Source organism: Corvus kubaryi, unplaced genomic scaffold, assembly GCF_017639235.1.
Source record: "Corvus kubaryi isolate FWS band 111438036 unplaced genomic scaffold, C.kubaryi_AGA036_p1.0 37354, whole genome shotgun sequence".
Lineage (NCBI taxonomy): Eukaryota > Metazoa > Chordata > Aves > Passeriformes > Corvidae > Corvus > Corvus kubaryi.
This window is the reverse complement of record NW_024581116.1, coordinates 5,130,238-5,149,321: the sequence shown is the minus strand read 5'-3', so window position 1 is coordinate 5,149,321 and position 19,084 is coordinate 5,130,238. Positions and strand designations below refer to the sequence as shown.

The following is a 19,084-nucleotide window of genomic DNA, read 5'->3' as shown; positions in this document are numbered from 1 at the left end:
AGCTAAGAGATGAGCCTCAGTTCCATAGAATGATAGAACGATTTGGTTGGAAAGGACCTTAAAGATCATCTTTTTCCAACCCCCCTGCCATGGGCAGGGACACCTTCCACTAGACCAGGTTGCTCCATGCCCCATCCAACTGGCCTTGAACATTTCCAGGAATGGGGCATCCAAAGCTTCTCTGGGCAACCTACCTCAATCCCCAGTTTTTAGCTTTCTGTCAAGGATGTTCCTTAATAATTGACCTCATTGATACTTTTAAGTTCTTCTGAACCTGGGCACTTGCCTGGCCAACCTTGAGAAATCAAGGTCAGCAGCTTTAATACACCATGGGCACCTAATTGAGCCTGGAAAGTCATCCCTTAGCTTTTAGTCCCTTTGGCAGTACCTAGAACAAGTAAAATGAAAATGATAATTTCATTTTCCAGTGTCAAGCAAATAATTTCAGCTTTCTTTCCTTTAACTATCAACATTTTAGAAGGACCTACCAGGCTCTTAAAAGAACTCAGTGTCCTACTGCTTTACTGTTGCCTGATGGTACAAAATTAAACTGCTTTTGTCTGTGAAAATTCCTGTAAAACTCATCCCTGCTAATTAAAGATGCCCTCATAGAGCTGTCTTTCTTGAGTGAAAGGCATTAGAGATGTGAATACAAATGGATTTTCTGACAATGTCAGGCTGAGACTTTATTTGAAAAATTATAGCAAAAACATTCAGAGAATTATTAAAAGTTATAATCCATGAAGTTTTGACTGCCCTTTTGCACTAAAAGAATGTAAATGCATATGTAATGTACACATATATAGGGAGAGTTATCTAAAAAAAATATTACTTGGTCTAAGAGCTAAATAGGAGCCAAGATGGGACCTTTTACCCTAAACCATCCCATATTCCTGTCTTGCATATTAGTGATTTGGTAACATATAGTCATAGAATCCTAGAGTTGTTAAGGTTGGAAAAGACCTTTAAGATCATCAAGTCCAATCATCAACCCAGAACCACCACCATGTTCACCTTTAAACCGTGTCTTCAAATGCCATATCCACGTGGTTTTTGAACACTTCAAAGCATTGTGACACCACCACTTGCCTGGGCAGCCAGTGTTTTACAACCCAATGCTTTACAACCCTTTTTGTGAAGAAATGTTTCCTAATATCCAATCTACCCTAACCTGGTGCAACTTGAGGCCATTTCCCCTCACTTTTTCCCTGGCTTTTCCCCTCCACTTGTTTTCTGGGAGAAGAGACTGATCCCTTCTTTACAACAACCTTCTGTCAGGGAGTTCAGAGAGGAATAAGGTCTCCCCTGAGCCTCCTTTTCTCCAGGCCAAACACCCCCATCTCCCTCAGCCACTCCACATAATACTTGTGCTCCAAGTTGTATGAGGAACCACTTATATCTACAGCTGTCATGTGGATGTCTCAGGTATCCTAAAGTAACCAAATGGCTGATACCAGATGTCAGGTCAGCATTTTCCTCTTAAAAGATAAACTTGCATAGCCAGGTCCATCAGAAAAAATAAAAGAGTAACCTTTTATAATTTTAACAGGACGGACATTTCCAAAGAAGGGTCAGACGTGTGTGGTGCACTACACAGGTAAGGCATGTTCTGGATGTTCTCTTGATTACAACTGCTTCACAATCAAGAGCAATATTCCATTTCAGATGTCTGTTGTATTTTTTGCTTTGTTCTGTCATTCATAGTCCATTGGATAATGTTTGGATGGGTTTCCTGAGTATTTCACTTCCAGCTGAGCTGTTCAAGCTACAGTACCTAGATGTGCCAGCTGGCAGATCTGCCACAGGTAGCTTTCGGTGGTGAGGGGTTTGCAGAAGAAGCTGCAGACCTGATTCATTAAGCCTTTTTACTAGCTAATGTAATCAAGCATGAAACAGTCAAAATGCTGGGTTCATATTTTTACAGCCTCTGATTTTGACACAGACAATTAATGATTGTATATATCTTAGAAGCATGTGTCCATGTATTGGCAGTAAAATTCATTCCAGATTGAAGAGATCAATACAAGGTCTGTTTAAACACCTGCTTTATGGACTTGTGTGAATCTTAAGTGGTGAGCTGGTTAATGGAGCTGCTTATGCTGAAGAAGAAAATGTTCTTTAAATCAGTTTATGATGTTATGCATTATATGTAGTTATATAAGTTGTCAAAAGGATGCAAAAATCTCTGCAGTCCAAGTCTCCGACTGGGAAGTTCCCTTCAAGAGCTGCCATTTTATGAGATATTTTCCTTAAGAAGCCAACATGCAGGTTCTGTAGGGATTGAAGCTTCTGATCTGGGCCTAGATAATGAGGTATTGTTTTCCTCTAGCATTCAGGATGATAGGAAAGATCTCTCTGGTAACTAACTGTTGCTTTCTTTCAGCTTTGTACTTGCTTCTGCTGCTTACTGCTAGAGCAAGATGGGAACATTTTCCAATAAATACAACTAATGAAGTAAACCTGTTTGTATTTTCAATAAAGTTTTTGATATAATTTCAATAATACTACCATTAAAAGGTTATATGAGAGTTAGTGCACTGGCTTGGGGTGTAGGTTGTTTGGGTTTAAGCTCCTGTACGTTAATATATACAGAGTATTTTGATCTAATGAGGATTTCTAGTTTGAATTAGAAGTTGTTAAACACATGGATCTCCCATGCCAGTCTCAGCTCTTAGACATTTCTCTGTAACTTGATATGAAAATAGATGTTTTGAAATTATTTTTGTGAAGATGCTGAAAGATATATTTCTCTTCCTGTCCAAACTTCAAAAGGTTTTATGAAATAAAATTGTCACCTCCCACCCCTAGTTAGTTCAAGATAAATTTAAATGTCAGAACTGAAATAAGAAAAAAAAATTGAGCCTGGTATCTCCCACAAAGCACATTTTTTCTGGATAACTTCAGAGAGTGTGAATGGTAAATGTGAAAAGATAACAAGATGCTGCATACTCCTATTGATATTAGATAGTGTCTTAGATGAGGCTGTCATGACTGGCTTTGACATAAAAGACTTTATAAAAACTCATTAAATCAAGCTCTAGAGTAAGCTGTGCTTTCTCCATATATCTTGCTGCTGGTGCTGTGCAACCTCTCTTGACTCCCAGATTGGAAGAGGTATCGGGGAAGCTCACCACCTCAGTTCCACCGCTGGTGCCAGCAGTCTTTGGTGGTAATGTTTTTTAATTGAGCCCATGATTAGTGGATAAAGTGGTTCCTTCCAGTTGTCTATAAAGCATGTGGGTAAGATGACATGTAAGTGTTCAGTTTTAATTTAAAACTGTTTTATCTGAATCCAGTACAGTTTCTTTTTGTACTGATGAGATTCTGGATATGCCTGGTATTTATCTTGGATCTCTGTCTTATTTATGTGATCTTATTAGGCCTCAATGTACTTAATACTTATCCTCACCACACTCTTGTGAGTCCTGCTTTAGGAATTGGGTAGCTAAGTTACAGGGACGTCCACAGCGAAATCCAGAACCTCTGTCTTGACACCTAAAATGGGAGTTAGGAAAAACTAAAGACACCTAGGTGCAAGGACATGATCCAGAAATTCTGCTTTTCAGAGATGCTTAATATTGTATAGCATGCATAACTCTCAAGTTATCTCCATATTCAGCCTATGTATCACTCTGGAGCTGGGCACAGATACCTGTGAGGAGGTGTTGTGGTACAGGAAGTGAGGGAACCATGCAGTGACTTGACTCCACCAAGATCCAGAGATTGTTTGGATCCCCAGAAAAGCCTGACCTCACTGGAGTGCTTGGAGCGCAGCTCTGAATCTAGGATCAGGCAGAGCAGAGACAGCCCCCTTCAGCCAAAAACACAGCCTGTGGGAGCCCACTTGATGTGTTATAGCTGAACAGTTGTTTCAGACATGGCAAACCTATCCCCAGTTGGCTCTTGCAATAGAAGGGGGTCATAACACTGCTTGCCACATCCTCAACTGCAGCCATTACATTCTTGGGGTGAAGAAAGCTGAAATTTCCCACTCACTCCAGTTTAGCTTGGGACACTCAGCAGTGAAGAGTGCAAGAGCCATGGGCAAGGAAAGGAGCAGGCAAGAGGGTGAATATTGGTGCAGGCATTCATGCAGAGATATGGAAGGAGTTGTAGTGCAATCCCTGTCTTTGGGGATTAATTCAGTACTTTTTTTTTTAATCCTATGATTTTCCCATGTGGTGGTGCCAGCTGGGTAGGCCGTGTAACTTCTTGCAGCAGCCTTTCTGCTCTCATACCAACACACACTGTGGTGATACAGCTCCTTAGCACAAATGTGGTTGGTCTGTGATTGCCTGATGGGCTAGTTTTTTGTACATGTGTAGAAAAAACATTGCCTGCCCACTAATTATTCCTGTCTCACAGGACAGGAGAGGCTAAAATGAGTTTTCTTCTGCCAGAGCAAGTTATGAATCTTTAAGGAGACTCCAATGAGGAGTGGGCTGTGGGCTCTATAGTGTCTTATTTCCCCTCTTGCCTTTGCTCTCGTAGGCATGCATTTACCGTGTGTTGGGGAATGATGGCAGAGAGCATGGACAGGAAGGGAGTGCTGGCACTGCAGGACTAAAAGGCCTGTAGCAACCTCCATTTGTTAGAAGTAAGCTGTCTGTATGACTTGTCCTGGTGGTCCATGCAGAAAAAGTCCAGAGAGGACCAAAGGCTGAGACCCCAGATGTTTGGCAGAGCTTTAGACTTGTCTGCTTGTCCTCCAGGATTTTATGATTCATCACCAAGGTAGAGATTCAGCAGGGTAGTTTCTAGTCTGACAACCCTGCATGTTCTGGAGGAGTGGGAAGTGAGAACTGGATTCTCCTCAAGATGAAGGAGAACTGTGAGTGAGTTTTACACTTCTGCTGTCAGCATTCCAGCTATTAGGCTGTTACATGTGGCAGCTTTTCCTCTTTCTCTCCTTGATCAACTGGATGCATAATCTCAGGATACTGCGTGGTCTGATTCCCAAAAGCATTGTGATGCCTTTAGGAACAGACCTAAGTTCCAGTGGCAGCAGGAGTTAAGGTGCAGCCTCACTAGGGAGCAGTTTAGAAAGGACCTCTTAGTTCAAGCAAATTGGTTTTAATTATTTTTTTCCCCCGTAGGAGTAATTCCCAGCTGCTTTACAATTAGAGCAGGATTTTTGGATTACCCTTCAAAAGGACCTAATCGCCCTTTCATAAAATGCCTTAGTACCTAACTTCAGTCCCGTAAATCACCTGCTAATTTTTCAGCTTTGCACAGCCTGATTCAAGTACACAGATGTCCAGATCATTGCAGAAGATTAGATAGGAGGACTGTGATAGAACATGAAACTGAGTCCCAATCTTAGTATATGATGGAAAAATGTGGTCAGATTCCTGTATGCTTATCTTTGTTAACAAATATAATAATTTCTTCTTAGCATCCAGAATCTATGTTGAGTCTCAAAAGTTACCTGACACAATATTACAGTAATGGGATTAATAGGTAAGGCAGAGCACTGGCACTGAAATGCATTTGCAGCAGCACTGCTTTATGTCATGTTTTTTGTCAGAGATTTCATTGAGCAAGCTTCTGAAAGCCTTTGGCAATCTGCTTACTCCTTCTGTTTTCCATCTGCAAAATGATAGTTGGACTTTGTCTGCCTCCTGTAGAGAGATTGCAGAGAGTTTGAGATACAAACTGCCTCCTTCTTCATGCCTGTTGTAATGGCAACCTAATCTTGATTGGGTCTTCAGGTTATGCTGGGCTATTGACAGTGGTACAAGCAAACTAATTAATCCCGGAGTGCATAAAAGGAATGAAGGCATTTTCTGCAGTTTTGTTTCCTGTGATTTAAATTTGTTGACTCTGGCAATGGGAATTAGCAGTGTAGAATTTTCAAAGATTTATGAAGATGATATAAAATGTGACTTTCAAAATAAAAGCTTCCTGAGGAGGGGTATGCTCTGTCTGGAGACTGTGAGGTAAAACCTGCACTCCAGGAAGCGGAATCCCATTCCCGGTCCTTCTGCTGGATGATGGTATGCCTTCACACAAGCTTTGTGTGTACTAAATCTAAATCTGCTCGTGATGAGAGGGCAGCTTTTTTTCCCAAGTTATTCAGAATTTACATTCTCTTGTGTTGTCCCATGTAGCTTATGGCAGAGCTGAATTCTGAACCTCTTCATCTTTTTGGCTACCTGTAAAACTCTGATTATAATACAATTACCTTTTCTAAGGAACTGATGATAACCAGTGTTTGTCGTGTGCTGGAACTGACTTATTTGAGTGAAACTATAAAGACATAGTAAATCATTAATTATATATTAAACTGTACTTCTCTCAGAAGGTTTTTCATAGACTTTTTAGGCTAGGACTATGGCCCCAAAATTGCACTAAATAGATTTCCAATAGAATAGAATATTTCAGTTGGAAGGGACCTACAATGATCATCTCTTCGAACTGCCTGATGACATCAGGGCTGACCAAAAGTTAAAGTATGTTGTGAAGGTCATTGTCCAAATGCCTCTTATACACTGACCGATTTGGGGGATCGACCACCTCTCCAGTGCTGGGCCCCGCACTCAGTGAAGAAATGCTTCCTAATGTCCAGTCTAAACCTCCCCTGGAGCAGCTTTGAACCATTCCCACATGTTCTGTTGCTGGATCATAGGGAGAAGAGCCCAGCAGCTCCCTCTCCAATATTTCAATACAGAGAAGTTGATTTTTTATTATTTCTTTAATGCTTAAAGTAAAATTCCACATTGAAATTAATGAATACTACTCCATTTATTTCAGCTGAGCTGTACAAATTAATTCTGTTTTAGGAAGTAGGCTTTTATTTAAAGCAGAACAAATGATGAATTGCTCTTTTCCTAGTGGTCTGAGGACAAATTTGTATCATCTTTTCCCATGTATTGCCAGAATTACTTTATATTGTTCTTTAGCTTTGGCAGTGGTGTAGTGTTGAGAATTATGGTTGTGTCTGTGAAGTTGAAAGCTCTTTATATAACAAAAGCATACTGCATAGATACAGATGAACACTAATGCATAGAATATGCTTGATTTATCATGATTAAAAAAACTATTTTCCATTTAACACAATAGAAATGTAATGCAATTCCCTTGAAGTAACTCTTGCTAAAAAGATCTGCCTATTTTTCTTGGATCAAAATCAACCCAGCCTTAAGTGTATGTAGTAATAGCCAGAGATTTGTCTATGCTGACATACTCTCAAAAGGACTAATGTAAGTTCACAGTAACTTTACAGGGTGTCATCTGTTTGTCTGTGAGCATGACTGATGTACATCAGCTTTGTGAAAGCACTTTGTGCCAGGTGAGTACAGGAGGATGTTATTTCTCTGGTCCCACTTTCACAAACATCTGTACTACTCCCTTCAAGTGGGAGCTCTGCATGTGTAGCTGAGAGGAAAATTGAACTAAGTAAGGCATTTAATCAAAATTCTTTGTCTCCAGGAGGCTGTCTAGCTGGTTTTGGAAGAGGATAGTGAACACTGCAATTAGAACTATCATTAATAAGAATTGTATTGTAACAGACATTATAATTGAGCCTTGATTTAAGGCCAGCTAAATCTTGCTTACCTGGAAGATTAAGAATTAAGCCTTTAATGAAGCCTGTTCCCAAGATACAATATACCAGAGGAGTGTGGTGTCTGCCCATCTTTTGGGGACTGCCAGTTTTTTGTATTTTTTTGTTTAATGCCCTGATTTGAAAGAATGAAAGCCTTTTGCTCTGTGGAGATCTTGGTGGCAGCTAAGCACTTAGAAACATCTTTTTCCTTTGGTGGATCATAACTGCAGAAAGCAGTTTTAGTCCTCCCTGAGGAACATGGTCTTCTGCTGCCCCTTAGAAACAATTTGCAAGTCTTAAATTCTGTCAATAATGGGAGAAGAATTCTCATCTTTGCTTATTAAATATAGATTAGTTATCCCTGGAAGTGTTTCAGCAGTGACTTCGGCCTGATAGTGATGATAGTGATCAGAGTCCAGAAGCAAAAGTCTGAGCAGAAGAGATTTCTCCTACACATTTTGCTGCCAGCTTAGTGACTGACGTCAGGTTTATTACTTGCTCTTCCATTTTGTAAATTTGACAGAAAAAGGGGCTGTGCCTCTCAAAATTGTCATGCAGTTAATGTTTGCAAGTGCAGTGAGACTCACTGTAAGAAGCTATTGATGTGAAAAAGTGATTTGATGAATAAAAATGTTCAGAGATTTGTAAGAAAAAAGTAGCAGCTTCAGCGGCAGAGTGAGTGAGTTTAAACTGAACACACCAGATTGTTGCGTGATGGAAAAGGATCAGTATAATAAACTATAGATCAAGTTTCTCAGTTGCTCCTCCTTTGCTGTGTTGCTGTGTATGGTGCCCATTGGTTCACTGAAATCACTTGTGGTGTTAGATGCTATTTAATGTGGGTAAGTGAATCAGAAGAGGACTTCGAACTGTTTCAACAGTGTTCTTATCGGCAACCTCAGCTGTGAAGCTTTGGTTTGACTAAGAATTGGAAGTCTGTCCCCTTAAGGGTGCTCCCCATGGCACTGAGGTGTTATTTGGACAGCTGCTGATATGCTTTGAGGAAAGAAAGGGAAGGCTTCAGGATTGCCCATGAACACTGTCTTACATTCATTTGGGAAGAAGACAGAATGAGTTTCATTCTTGCAGAGTAAAGTGGATTATAAATAGATTTCTTCAAGATAGCATACACAGACACTTTCTCCCCTGACAGAGACTTCTCTGTCAGCATGAGACATGCTGAGTGATTTGGTGACTGCTAGCTTTGAATTTGGAACAGTTGCTAACCTTTACAGGATTTCCTTTCATGGAGGGATTGTAGCATCATGCTCTCTTCCTATTGTGCACAGAAATGAAACTGCTAGCGAATAATTAAACCTCCTACTTCTACCTCACAAAAGCCTTGAAGAAGTGGATTTCAAGATATTTAAAAAAAAAAAGCTCACAAAGCAGATTATCTAAAGTACCAAAGAACTAATAGCCTCTATTCATCAAGTTTTTAAAAGCTCAGAGCTGATCCAAAGAAGTGCTATCTTTTAGAAAATTAGGTTGCTGTTTCAAACAAGGTATTTTTGCTGGACCCTCTTCGCACTTATTTTCAATGATCCCAGTGTGCCCTGCTTACAGCTCATACCTGTATTTGAGGACTTAGACCTGAAAGATTTGCATCAATTCTTGATCATTGGAATTCCAGGTCCTTACAAGAATGACATCATTTTCTAGTAATTTATGCAGCCAAAAATCAAAGAATTGTTGAAAAAACTGTGTAATGAATAGTATTTGTTAATGTAAAATGTACAAATGATCCTACCTCAGCCAAAGGAGAAACTCTTGTCAGCTGGCACCAGTGATAGGCTTGTCTCCCTTTATTGACAAAACAGAACTGACATCACCGTATTTACCTAATTAAGAAGTCTAAATTGAGAGCTTAGTTACCTTGGGTTACCTAAATAGTTAGATTGTGGATATGCCTCTCTTTCTATTGATTAGATAAAGAGCTTAGTACGGTTCCCAGGTCAGGCAGCTCAGCTAGGCAGGGAGCATGGAAGGGGGAATATTTTCTAAATTAGACAACACGTGGTGTCATCCCTCTGCAGTGGATGCACGACAGGGACACATATAATACACCTCATCTCAGGTGTGTTACCTGAGCGGATGCTGTGCAGCCGGAGGTCTCTGCAGGCTTGTGATCTTCAGCACTCACTGTGCTGGTCCAAGTGCTGCAGGGATGTGTATGGGAGCTCCCAGGGAGGGCATTGCCAAGGAGCTCACATGGTCCCTGTTTTTGGCGCTGGGAAGCAGCTGAGCAGGCGGCTTCGGAGGATGCACGCTCTGCCGCGGGAGGCGGCGGCTGGGTTTGGCAGGAGTTCTGCTGAGTCTTGCTGAACCAGGGCCAGGGTGGGGGGGCTTTATATTGAAAGCAACATCTCTCAGTTGAGACATATTATTTAGCTTTACTTACTCAAGGGCATTGTAAATCTTCCTTAATTTTTTTTTCCACAGGACTTCTGGCAGCACAAGTTTGTACTCCCTTGCACACCACTCAGTGTGAGGGATCTTAAATGTTTTAGCCATGGTGTCATCAGGCAGAGCCAGAGGATCTTTGTAGCTAAGGCAGCAGGTCCATGTACTTACACAGTGTAGTCTTTTATCTCCCATCCAACACCCTGTAACTCAGTGTTACATCAGTGGTTGTGAGGTACATTTGATTTCTAGATCTCCCTCTGTCTCTTCTTATGATATCCCGTCTGGTTAGTCCTTCCAGATATTTCCCATTTAATCCTGCACAGTTACTTTGTTCTTAGTTGTCTCTTGCTCTAATTCACTTCCCTTTGCACATTTAATGATGTGACAACCTTGATTTAGCAAGATTGTCTTCTCTTATTCTGTTCTCAGTGAGAAATGAAAGACTTGTTTTCTGAAGGTGGTTTCCTGCTGGACAGAGGAAAAGACCTAACAATTAGTTCATTTTCCAATCGGTGATTGCTACAAAAAAAGATGCTCCTGGATGCATTGGTTTTATCTAGTTTTTAATGACCAAAATGAAAATGCTATTTTGCTACTTCCTAACCTGTTGAAGTTGCTGGTGTTGCGACTTTGAAAGTAGCAGCTTTCTGTTGAAATTTTTTACACTGCATTAGGAAAAAAAACCCCAAACACAAACCAAACAAGTAGTTGTTTGGAAATTACACTAAAATACTATATAGGGATTACGGTTGTGGGAACTTACATTTTTGTTCTCTTCTGTGGATAAATTTCTGGTTTTGCTACAAACAGGGATTTTCAAGGAGAGAGGAGGGCATCATACTTTTGGAGATCCAATGTAGCATATCTAGAACACATAAAAGAAAACAGAAGGTGAGTCACACAGTGGACAAGTTTCTGAGGCATCGTCATCAAATGTTGCCATTTTCAGACTGGAATGTACAATTTTTAGCCTGAAGAACTGAAATAAATTATTTCATTTGTAAAACTTGTAATTTCTTTCCCAGAGATTTTGTTTTGAAGATAGAGGATCTGAGTCTGAAATTCATAGGCTGCTGCCAACTCCATATGTATATCATAGGATCATGGGTTGGAAGGGACCTTAAAGATCTCCACTTCCAATTCCCTGCCATGGGCAAGGAGACCTTCCACTAGACCAGGTTGCTCAAAGCCCCATCCAGCCTGGCCTTGAACATTTCCAGTGTGTGGGTGTGGGGCATCCACAGCTTCAGGGCAACCCATGCCAGTGCCTCACCACCCTCACAGGAAGGAGTTTCTTCCTTACGTCTAATCTAAACCTGCCCTCATTCAGTATAAACTGTTGCCCTTCATCTTATCACTACAGGCCTTGGTAAAAAGTCTCTTTGTCTGTTTAATGTATTGAAACTTATACAGTAAGGTGTCCCTGGAGCTTTCTCTTCTCCAGGCTGGACAACCCCAACTCTCTCAGCCTGTCTGCACAGGAGAGGTGCTCCAGCCCTCTGATCATTTTCGTGGCCTCTTCTGGATCCACTGTAACAGGCCCATGTCTTTCCTGTACAGGTGACCAAAGGACTGGATGCAGTACTGCTTCCAGGTGGGGATCTCATGAGAGCAGAGCAGTGAGCGAGAATCACCTCCCTTGACCTGCTGGCCACGCTTCTGATGCAGCTCAGGGTGTGGTTGGTTTCTGGGCTGAAAGTGTGCATTAATGGGTCATATCCAGCTGTTCATCCACCAGTGCCTCCACGTCCTTCTCAGTAGGGCTCCATAAGCCGTTCACAGAGACAGTCTTTTCTGCAGTGTCATGCTGAAACACCTGACCTTGGCTTGGGCTTGAGGTCACTCTCTGGCAGTGTCTCTCCACTGATGAGAGCAGGAGCTTCTCTTCTGTCACTCTGCCTGGGTGACTAGCTCCCCACACCCTTGTGTCCTGCAGTGGCCAGCTGGCAACAACTCTGGAAAACCTATGGCTATGTCTGTCCCACTCTGTCAGGGGAGTTCCTGGAGGACACAGACAACCCCATCGATAGCTTTCAGTTTATTCTGTCCTTTGAATTTCTTCTGCCATCATTTGCACCTCATCTTCAGTCAAATAAATAGCAGGGACAGGTTCAGACACTTGCTTAGGTCAGTGCACAGCACAGCTGAGGGCTGTCATCTGACTGTGCCTGTTTTGTCATGTCCTCCCTTTTCCTGCCTGGAACTCAAGAGTCCTGACCTTTTATATCTGAACACTGAGGACTTCCAGAGCCTGTAACTATAAGAAGTCATTGGAACAGGGTGGAAATGCCTCATTACAAAATGATCCTTACCTGTGCCATTAAGACTTGTTCTGTGTGAAACCAGTTACAAAGCTCATCTCATTTTCAACATTTTTTGCAATCCCTGGCTGAGGGTGTGGGAGTTAATGCATATGAGTCAAATGCAAATTCAGAGTTGATAGAGTCATGAAGAACTGCCATCATTAGTTCCCTGTGGACAACTTAGAAAGCTGAGTCTGATCAAAGGGCTACTCACTTCATTCATAAATTGCTTTGGAAAAGGGAAACCTTTTGTTTGTTTACTCTGCTTTAAAAGACAGGGACATTCAGAAGGGAAATGCTGTGTCCAGGGAACACAGCAAGCCTCCTGAAAAGCTGAGGTTAAAAATTCATGGGCTTTAAAATTCCTTATCTGTTACATTTACCTATCTACTTATCTATTGCTTTACCCACCTATATATATTATATATAGGCTATGCCAACTCTGTAGAAGAGCTGTTTCTTTTTTTTTCCAGACTTCAAAATGTTTACCTTTTGAGAACAAACTATTTAAATTAAGATAAATGGTGGAAAATCATGATGTACTTTAGTTTTTATTAGGTTTTCTGTCCTTCTCTGACCAGTCTTGATTTGATTGGTTATATAAGCATTGTAGACAGAATAAGGGCTCAATCCTTCCCTGCTGTAAAGAATAGGGGACTTGATTGTAACAATTCACTGTATTTCAATAAAGTAACTAAAGCTTGCAGTACACTGATTCCCTAAAACTGCAGAGCCATTTCTGAAGTGTTTTCCTAAGACTTGCTATTCAAAGCTCCTCTTCAGATTCAAAATTTTCTAAAACATTTGGGAAAACAATATGAAACAAAGTAGGCTGGACCTGAGAGAGCGTGGAGCTATAAACACAGGGGCCAGAGGTGATGGAGAGCTGAGGAATAATTTGCCTTACAGCAAAAGAGCAGTAAAATCTTGGGCTGGGATTTTTCCCTGCAGGAGTGTGAGAAGAAACATTGACTGATTGCAAAGCACCTCCATACTGTAATGGAGTTACACAAGCTGTAATCTTTCTATTGTTCAGTCTGTCACTGTAGGACTGGCCCATTTGTAGGCTACAAAGCATTTCGATGCTGACAGCTGTATGAGGCAGTAAGGGACAGTGTTGGCCATTGTGTTTATAGGGGGCTGAGAGATAAGAATAGCTCCCAGTCTTCTGTGCCTGCCACATTCACTTGAGATTTCAGACACCTCTGTACGTCTTGTGGACAAGTAGCTGTGTTGAAAAAGCAGGGGGCACTAGGGCAATACTTATCTTAGCTCTTCTTTTTCCCTTGAGAAACTGATGTACAATGCAGGCCAAGAGGGTGTCAGCTGATAAAAGTCAGACAAATGCAAAGTGTTCTCTGGGTTTGATGTTGAGGAGCCTGCCATCCGAGGGGAACCGGACACTGTCTGGCACACCATGAATAAAAGAATATCCCCAATGTGCCCTTCCACTGCACCCTCCTGTTGTTCTCTTATTGTGCATAGGACCACCCTTCTTCTTCTTCTAGTTTTTCTTCAATACTTCAACAAGTTGTAATAGACTTCTAGAAAAAAATTTCTAGTCTGTTTGCTTTGTCATATGCAAGTTTTTATTACAGTTTTCAGTGTTACTCATTTTGCAGTTTCTTAAGCACTTCCTAGCAGTACATTAAGCTGGGACTTGTTTTCAGATTGTTTCTCGGAGGATGAAGCAGTGGAGATTTTTAGCATATCCAAGAGTGCAGTGCATCCCTGATTTGAAAATGTTTCTTATGCTGCAGCATAATTGCTTATCACAGACACTGAAGGTGGTACAGTGTGAATAGGTAGGGCTGCAACAGGAGATGCAGGGACATTCCCAGCTATTTCCTCCTGCCTCTGCATCACTCTGTCCTGTGTGTAGAAATGTTGCAGTGGCTGCGCTGTGAAGTGGGCTGAAAATCTGATATGAAAGAAAAACAAGTTGGAAAAGGAGGGAAGAAGTGTTTGTGAAGGACATCAGGACAACAGGATGGAAGTGCAGGGTGATGCAAAGAGCAACAGCCACGCTTGTGATCTGGCACTGCTGCAGGCCTGGAGTTTTGCAGTGGTGTAGGGAGCCAGTGGTTGTAGAGAAGAGAAAAGAAGACTTGCCTGTGGGAACAAGAGAGAGCATTTATTTCTGCTTCCTTCTCACATTCCGGTCTGGTCCAGCTTCCCAGTAGTGCACAGTTTGGGGACCCTCCCATAGCAAACTCTCAATCTCTCCATTGCAATAATGTACTGGGACAAATTTGTCTTGTTAGCATGGTCCATATGGATAACACTGCTGTGATGAGGACTCTCTAGTGGTGCTGTTATTTGTTTATACAAGTGATCTCAGAATAAATTTCCTTGCTTTTTTTTTTCCACAAGAAAAGAAGACAAAAAATTTTCTGCTTGAAACTTGGTACTAAAGAACATTTTTGGTGCACAGTTATTTAATGGTGGGCGGACAGTCATTCTAGGGCTGAGATTGTGGTGCACAATGAGAGCATTTTACTTTGAATAGGGAGACAAGGGTCTATACGTGGGGAAAGAATTATTTTTTAAAATATATTTATTAATGCAGTTTACATGACTGTTTAAAGGAAGTATTGTTGCCCTTCTGCTGAGCAATTTCAAATTTCAAACCTTTATAATTAGATTCTTATCAGAAAATCAGTCAGTGTCACTAGCCAAGGTAACTTCTGAGCATGAACTGTATAAACCTGTCACTGAGCAGGGTTCATCAAAACTAACATTAGCTCCTGATGAAGGTAACAACTTGGATGTCACAGGCACTACCAGGGTGAAGTATTTAAAGAACCCAGCTTACACTGAAATAGTGACAGTGCTGCACAAGATAACGTGACTATTTTTTCCCCCACAAAAAATTCATGGCTCTTAGGTTAAAAGTCAAAAAATGGTTTTGCTGAACCTTCCTTTTAGTGCTGCTTGTGAAGCAGCATTTGCTAATTTAGAAATGCTTCCTTTGGCCAAGCTGAGTGAGGATGGATTTGATGACTGGCCCCTCATATGAGGAAGGTACTTAGGACCTTTTTATGGGGGGAAGCCACAACCCATGGATGCTTTTCTCTCTGCTGTTTGCCAGAGAGCTGGGGAAACAACTTAGAAAAAAAAAAAAAAATAGCATACCAAATATTTTTTAAACTGTGATGCATATCTTATACAACAGAATGCGGTATTAGCTTAAATATGGGATCAAAACTTATATATTTAAGGTGGATTAGGGTGGATTCTTACAATTTGTTTTCCTGTTTTTAGATGTATTTGAGGGAGGCATCTCTAATACAGGTGTGTGTGTGCCACAGTATAAAGATAGTATAAGTATAAAGACCTTAGATTATAATGTTAAAAACTTCAGGTCAAAGTGAGTGTGGGTTTTTAGTGTTCAAAACATTTTAAAATAAATTCTGACTCTTGTTTTGTCTCAGTATTACAGTTCTGAAACGTAATGTGTTGTACCTTGTTCAGCTGGTCTTTTTCATCTGTGTTTTTGGTGAGTAATAGTGACAAAATTCTGATTTAGGCTGGCATAGAAATGGAATAGACTATTTCAGTTGGAAGGGACCTACAACTATCATCTGGCCCAACTGCCCGATCACTTCAGAGCTAACCAAAAATTACAGCATGTTATTAAAGGCATCATCCAAATGCCTCTTAAACACTGACAGGCAATTTTGGGGTCATTGGTAGAAACTCTTGTCAAACTGGCTCTCCAGGAGTAGGTATGTGGATGGCTGGATAATGTTTAGAGAGTATCATGAGGTTTTCCATCATTATCTACAAGGAATTCATGGTACTTTGTATAAGAAAAAGATACAAAATAAACATGCCAGTGGATATAAAATTGGCTTTTTGAATAGAGGACTTTCCAGTAGACCTTAAAACGGACAGCCCCACTATTATGTTTTTATCAATGTAGAAAGATATCAAGGTGATAAAAGTTAACAGATATATACTAAATAAATGGTCTCATCCCATAGGTCATTGATACACAGTAATAGGGATCACTGTGTAATATTGTCACAAATAAATAACGGGCTTCAGTTTCTGCAGAACTCTTTACAAACTTGAAGATGGAAGAGCAGAGTGACATCTGTGCTTACAAATAGGAGTGCTTTGTCATGTGAGGCAGTGACTTTGAAACAGACTTGGGGAGTGGTGGTTGGTTATCAGCTGAACACATGTTCTGACCTGTTCTTTGGCCAAAAAACTGACTGCAATCTGTGAATATATAAAAAGGAGCACTGAGGAGAAGAGAGGAGGGCCAAAGGTCTCACACAGATATTTCAAAAATAGTATGCTCAGTCTACAATGCTGGAAAGAGACGTGAGGGTGGTAGAAGTGCTGGGAGACCTTTCTGAATATAAAATGCTTAATTTATTCAGCGGGGGTTGAGGGGTGGTTTGCTACTTACATGGGAATAAAAAATTGATAGGACAATTGAATCGATCTGTTAGTTCACCAAGAGACATAAAGATATCATAGCTGGAAAGTGAAATTTTGCAAGTTCACCTTAAAATAAGGAATACATTTGAAATGGCACCACTGATTTATAAATTAGGACCAGTCAATAATTGCAATCACTTCATAGCCCTGAGAAATCTTTAAATCAGCTCTAGTTCAAACAGGAATTATTTTGTGAAAATCCTACAGCCTCCATTACAGTAGGAAGTCAGAAGAAAAAATCGCAAGGATCACCTCTGGCATATAGGTACATTAATTAGTTTTGTCATGTATTTTGGAAGCTTTGGTTGCATTCTTTTCCTTGTGTAGATTCTTTCTAGTGGCTTCACATCCTTCCTAGATTCGTGGCCTTTAGGGCTGGGCTGGCAATTAGTCCAACTCCCTGCATACCAATGTTTGAACTTGAACTCATTTGCTTCCCTAGGTTTAATCATGCCAATTATTATTCTTCTTCTGCATTTCATTTTTTTGTGTGTCCGGACCTTTGATACCTTTGCCTGTATAGATGTGAACGACAACTACAAAGTAGTGTCGATCAAAATGTTACCTGCTTTTTCAGCTTCTGGGTGATGGTCAGATAAATCACAGAATCACAGAATGAGTTAGGTTGGAAGGGACCACAGAGGGTCATCTTGATTCAACTTCCCTGCTCAAGCAGGGTCATCCCAGAGCACATAGCACAGGATTGCATCCAGACATTTCTGGAATATCTCCAGTGAGGGAGACTCCACAGGCTCTCGGGGCAATCGGTTCCAGTGCTTGGTCACTGCACAGTAAAGAAGTTCTTTCTCATGTGCCTCAGTTTCTGCCTGTTGCCTCTTGTCCTATTGCTTGGCATCACCAAGAAGATGCCCTCCCATGGGTGGAATTCACGGACAGCAGAGGACAGTCACCATTTTGTACGAGATGCTCTGTACTGTGAAGAATGAGCTGGTACAGCTCTGGAACCATTTGCGTCCACTTGCATTCTGATCACCAGCTTGCACTGGACATCCTTAGAACTGGTCACAAGTAATTGAAGTGTATTAAAGGGATGTTAAAGAAACGCTTGATCAATTACAAAGTGTAGGATCATGTTTCAAAGTAATTTTCCATGCTTAGCCAGAGGTCTTAATTATGTTTTTAGACCACTTTGGTTGCAACAATTTTTATTAGATAGTGCTTATTTTATATGAAAACCAAAATAGCTGCATTGAAACAGATGGGTGTTTGACTTGAAGGTATTCCTTTGATGTGGGGATTACTGGGCAGAAACTTTGGATTGGTGCTGGGAATCTGACCAGACAGCTGTAATGGCTCTTTCTATAAAAAACGGTGAGTACTAGACATGCCCAGCAGACGACAGCAACACCTACAAGGAGGGAGGGAGAGTTCCAAGGAAATCTGCAACACACAGAAACATCTACAGCTCAGGAAGACTGACAAGCCATCATGCTGCTCAGGGTAACAAACACTGTTTGCATAAATCCCCTTGCAATCATCACGTCTCATTTCATTGACATCCCACTACTTTCTTCTTCTTTAAAAGCTTTATTTGATTGAATCTTTTGGAAAACCCTGCCTTATCAATATAGTGCAGGCAAAGCAAGTTTCAGCAGCAGCTGTTCTCGGGAGTGGACATTGGCCTTTTGCAGCCCTCTCCCACTGTCAGCTCTGCCCTGTTCTGCAGCAGGACTTTTTGACTCTCGTTCTGCCGTGTGCTCCTGCCCACAGGTTGTGCAGTTATGAGGTTCTCCGTGTCACACATCAGAACTGTGTCGTGTTACAGGAAAACCCAACATTGGCAAACAGCGTTCATAGTTTGGGCTTTAAGCATACCTCAAAGACATCTGTGTATGGGAAAAATAAAAATAGCCACACTGGAAAGAACACGGAAACATTCCCTACAGAGTGATTGCAAAATAAAATGATCCCATCTAGAAATACCATGTGTACCTTGCTCAGAAGTTCACCTTGATTTTTAAGTCCTGCTTACACTGGAGGTGATTTGGGGACAAATTCTGGGGTCACTAGATGATCTGTAGTGGTATAACTGCATAGAGAAGTGCAGGATTGGTACATGGCTGGGGCTGTGTGGGCACAGCAGGATCCTGGGACTGCCTGCACATGCCTGGGCAGTGCAGGTGGCAGTGGTGCAGTCTGTGCATGGCGATACTGAGCACCTTGATGCCTTTCCCAGTGTAAGCCTGCATCATAGACATTCCGAGGAACAATATGGATAGCCTCTGTTATTGGTAAAATACAGCCTCATCCTGTGGATAGTTTGGCTGTAAGAGTTTTCACCTGATTTTGTAACAGTTTCGTTCTGTTTACATATAAAATGCTACCTACTTTGTATATTTTCTAGACCTAGTGATCA

At 41.2% G+C, this 19,084-nt stretch overlaps 1 protein-coding gene across 2 annotated transcripts in view; it reads left to right on the top strand.

The window, feature by feature from the left end:
• Positions 1-19,084, top strand: part of FKBP1B (FKBP prolyl isomerase 1B) — a 44,998-nt gene that overhangs the window by 1,891 nt on the left and 24,023 nt on the right. Inside the window, exon 2 of one of the 2 annotated variants that reach the window (XM_042032918.1) lies at positions 1,550-1,597. The exons of the other annotated variant lie outside the window; for it this stretch is intronic. Within the exon in view, the coding sequence (XP_041888852.1) occupies positions 1,550-1,597 (48 nt within the window). The remainder of the gene's footprint in view (positions 1-1,549; positions 1,598-19,084) is intronic. 2 annotated transcript variants of the gene reach the window in all.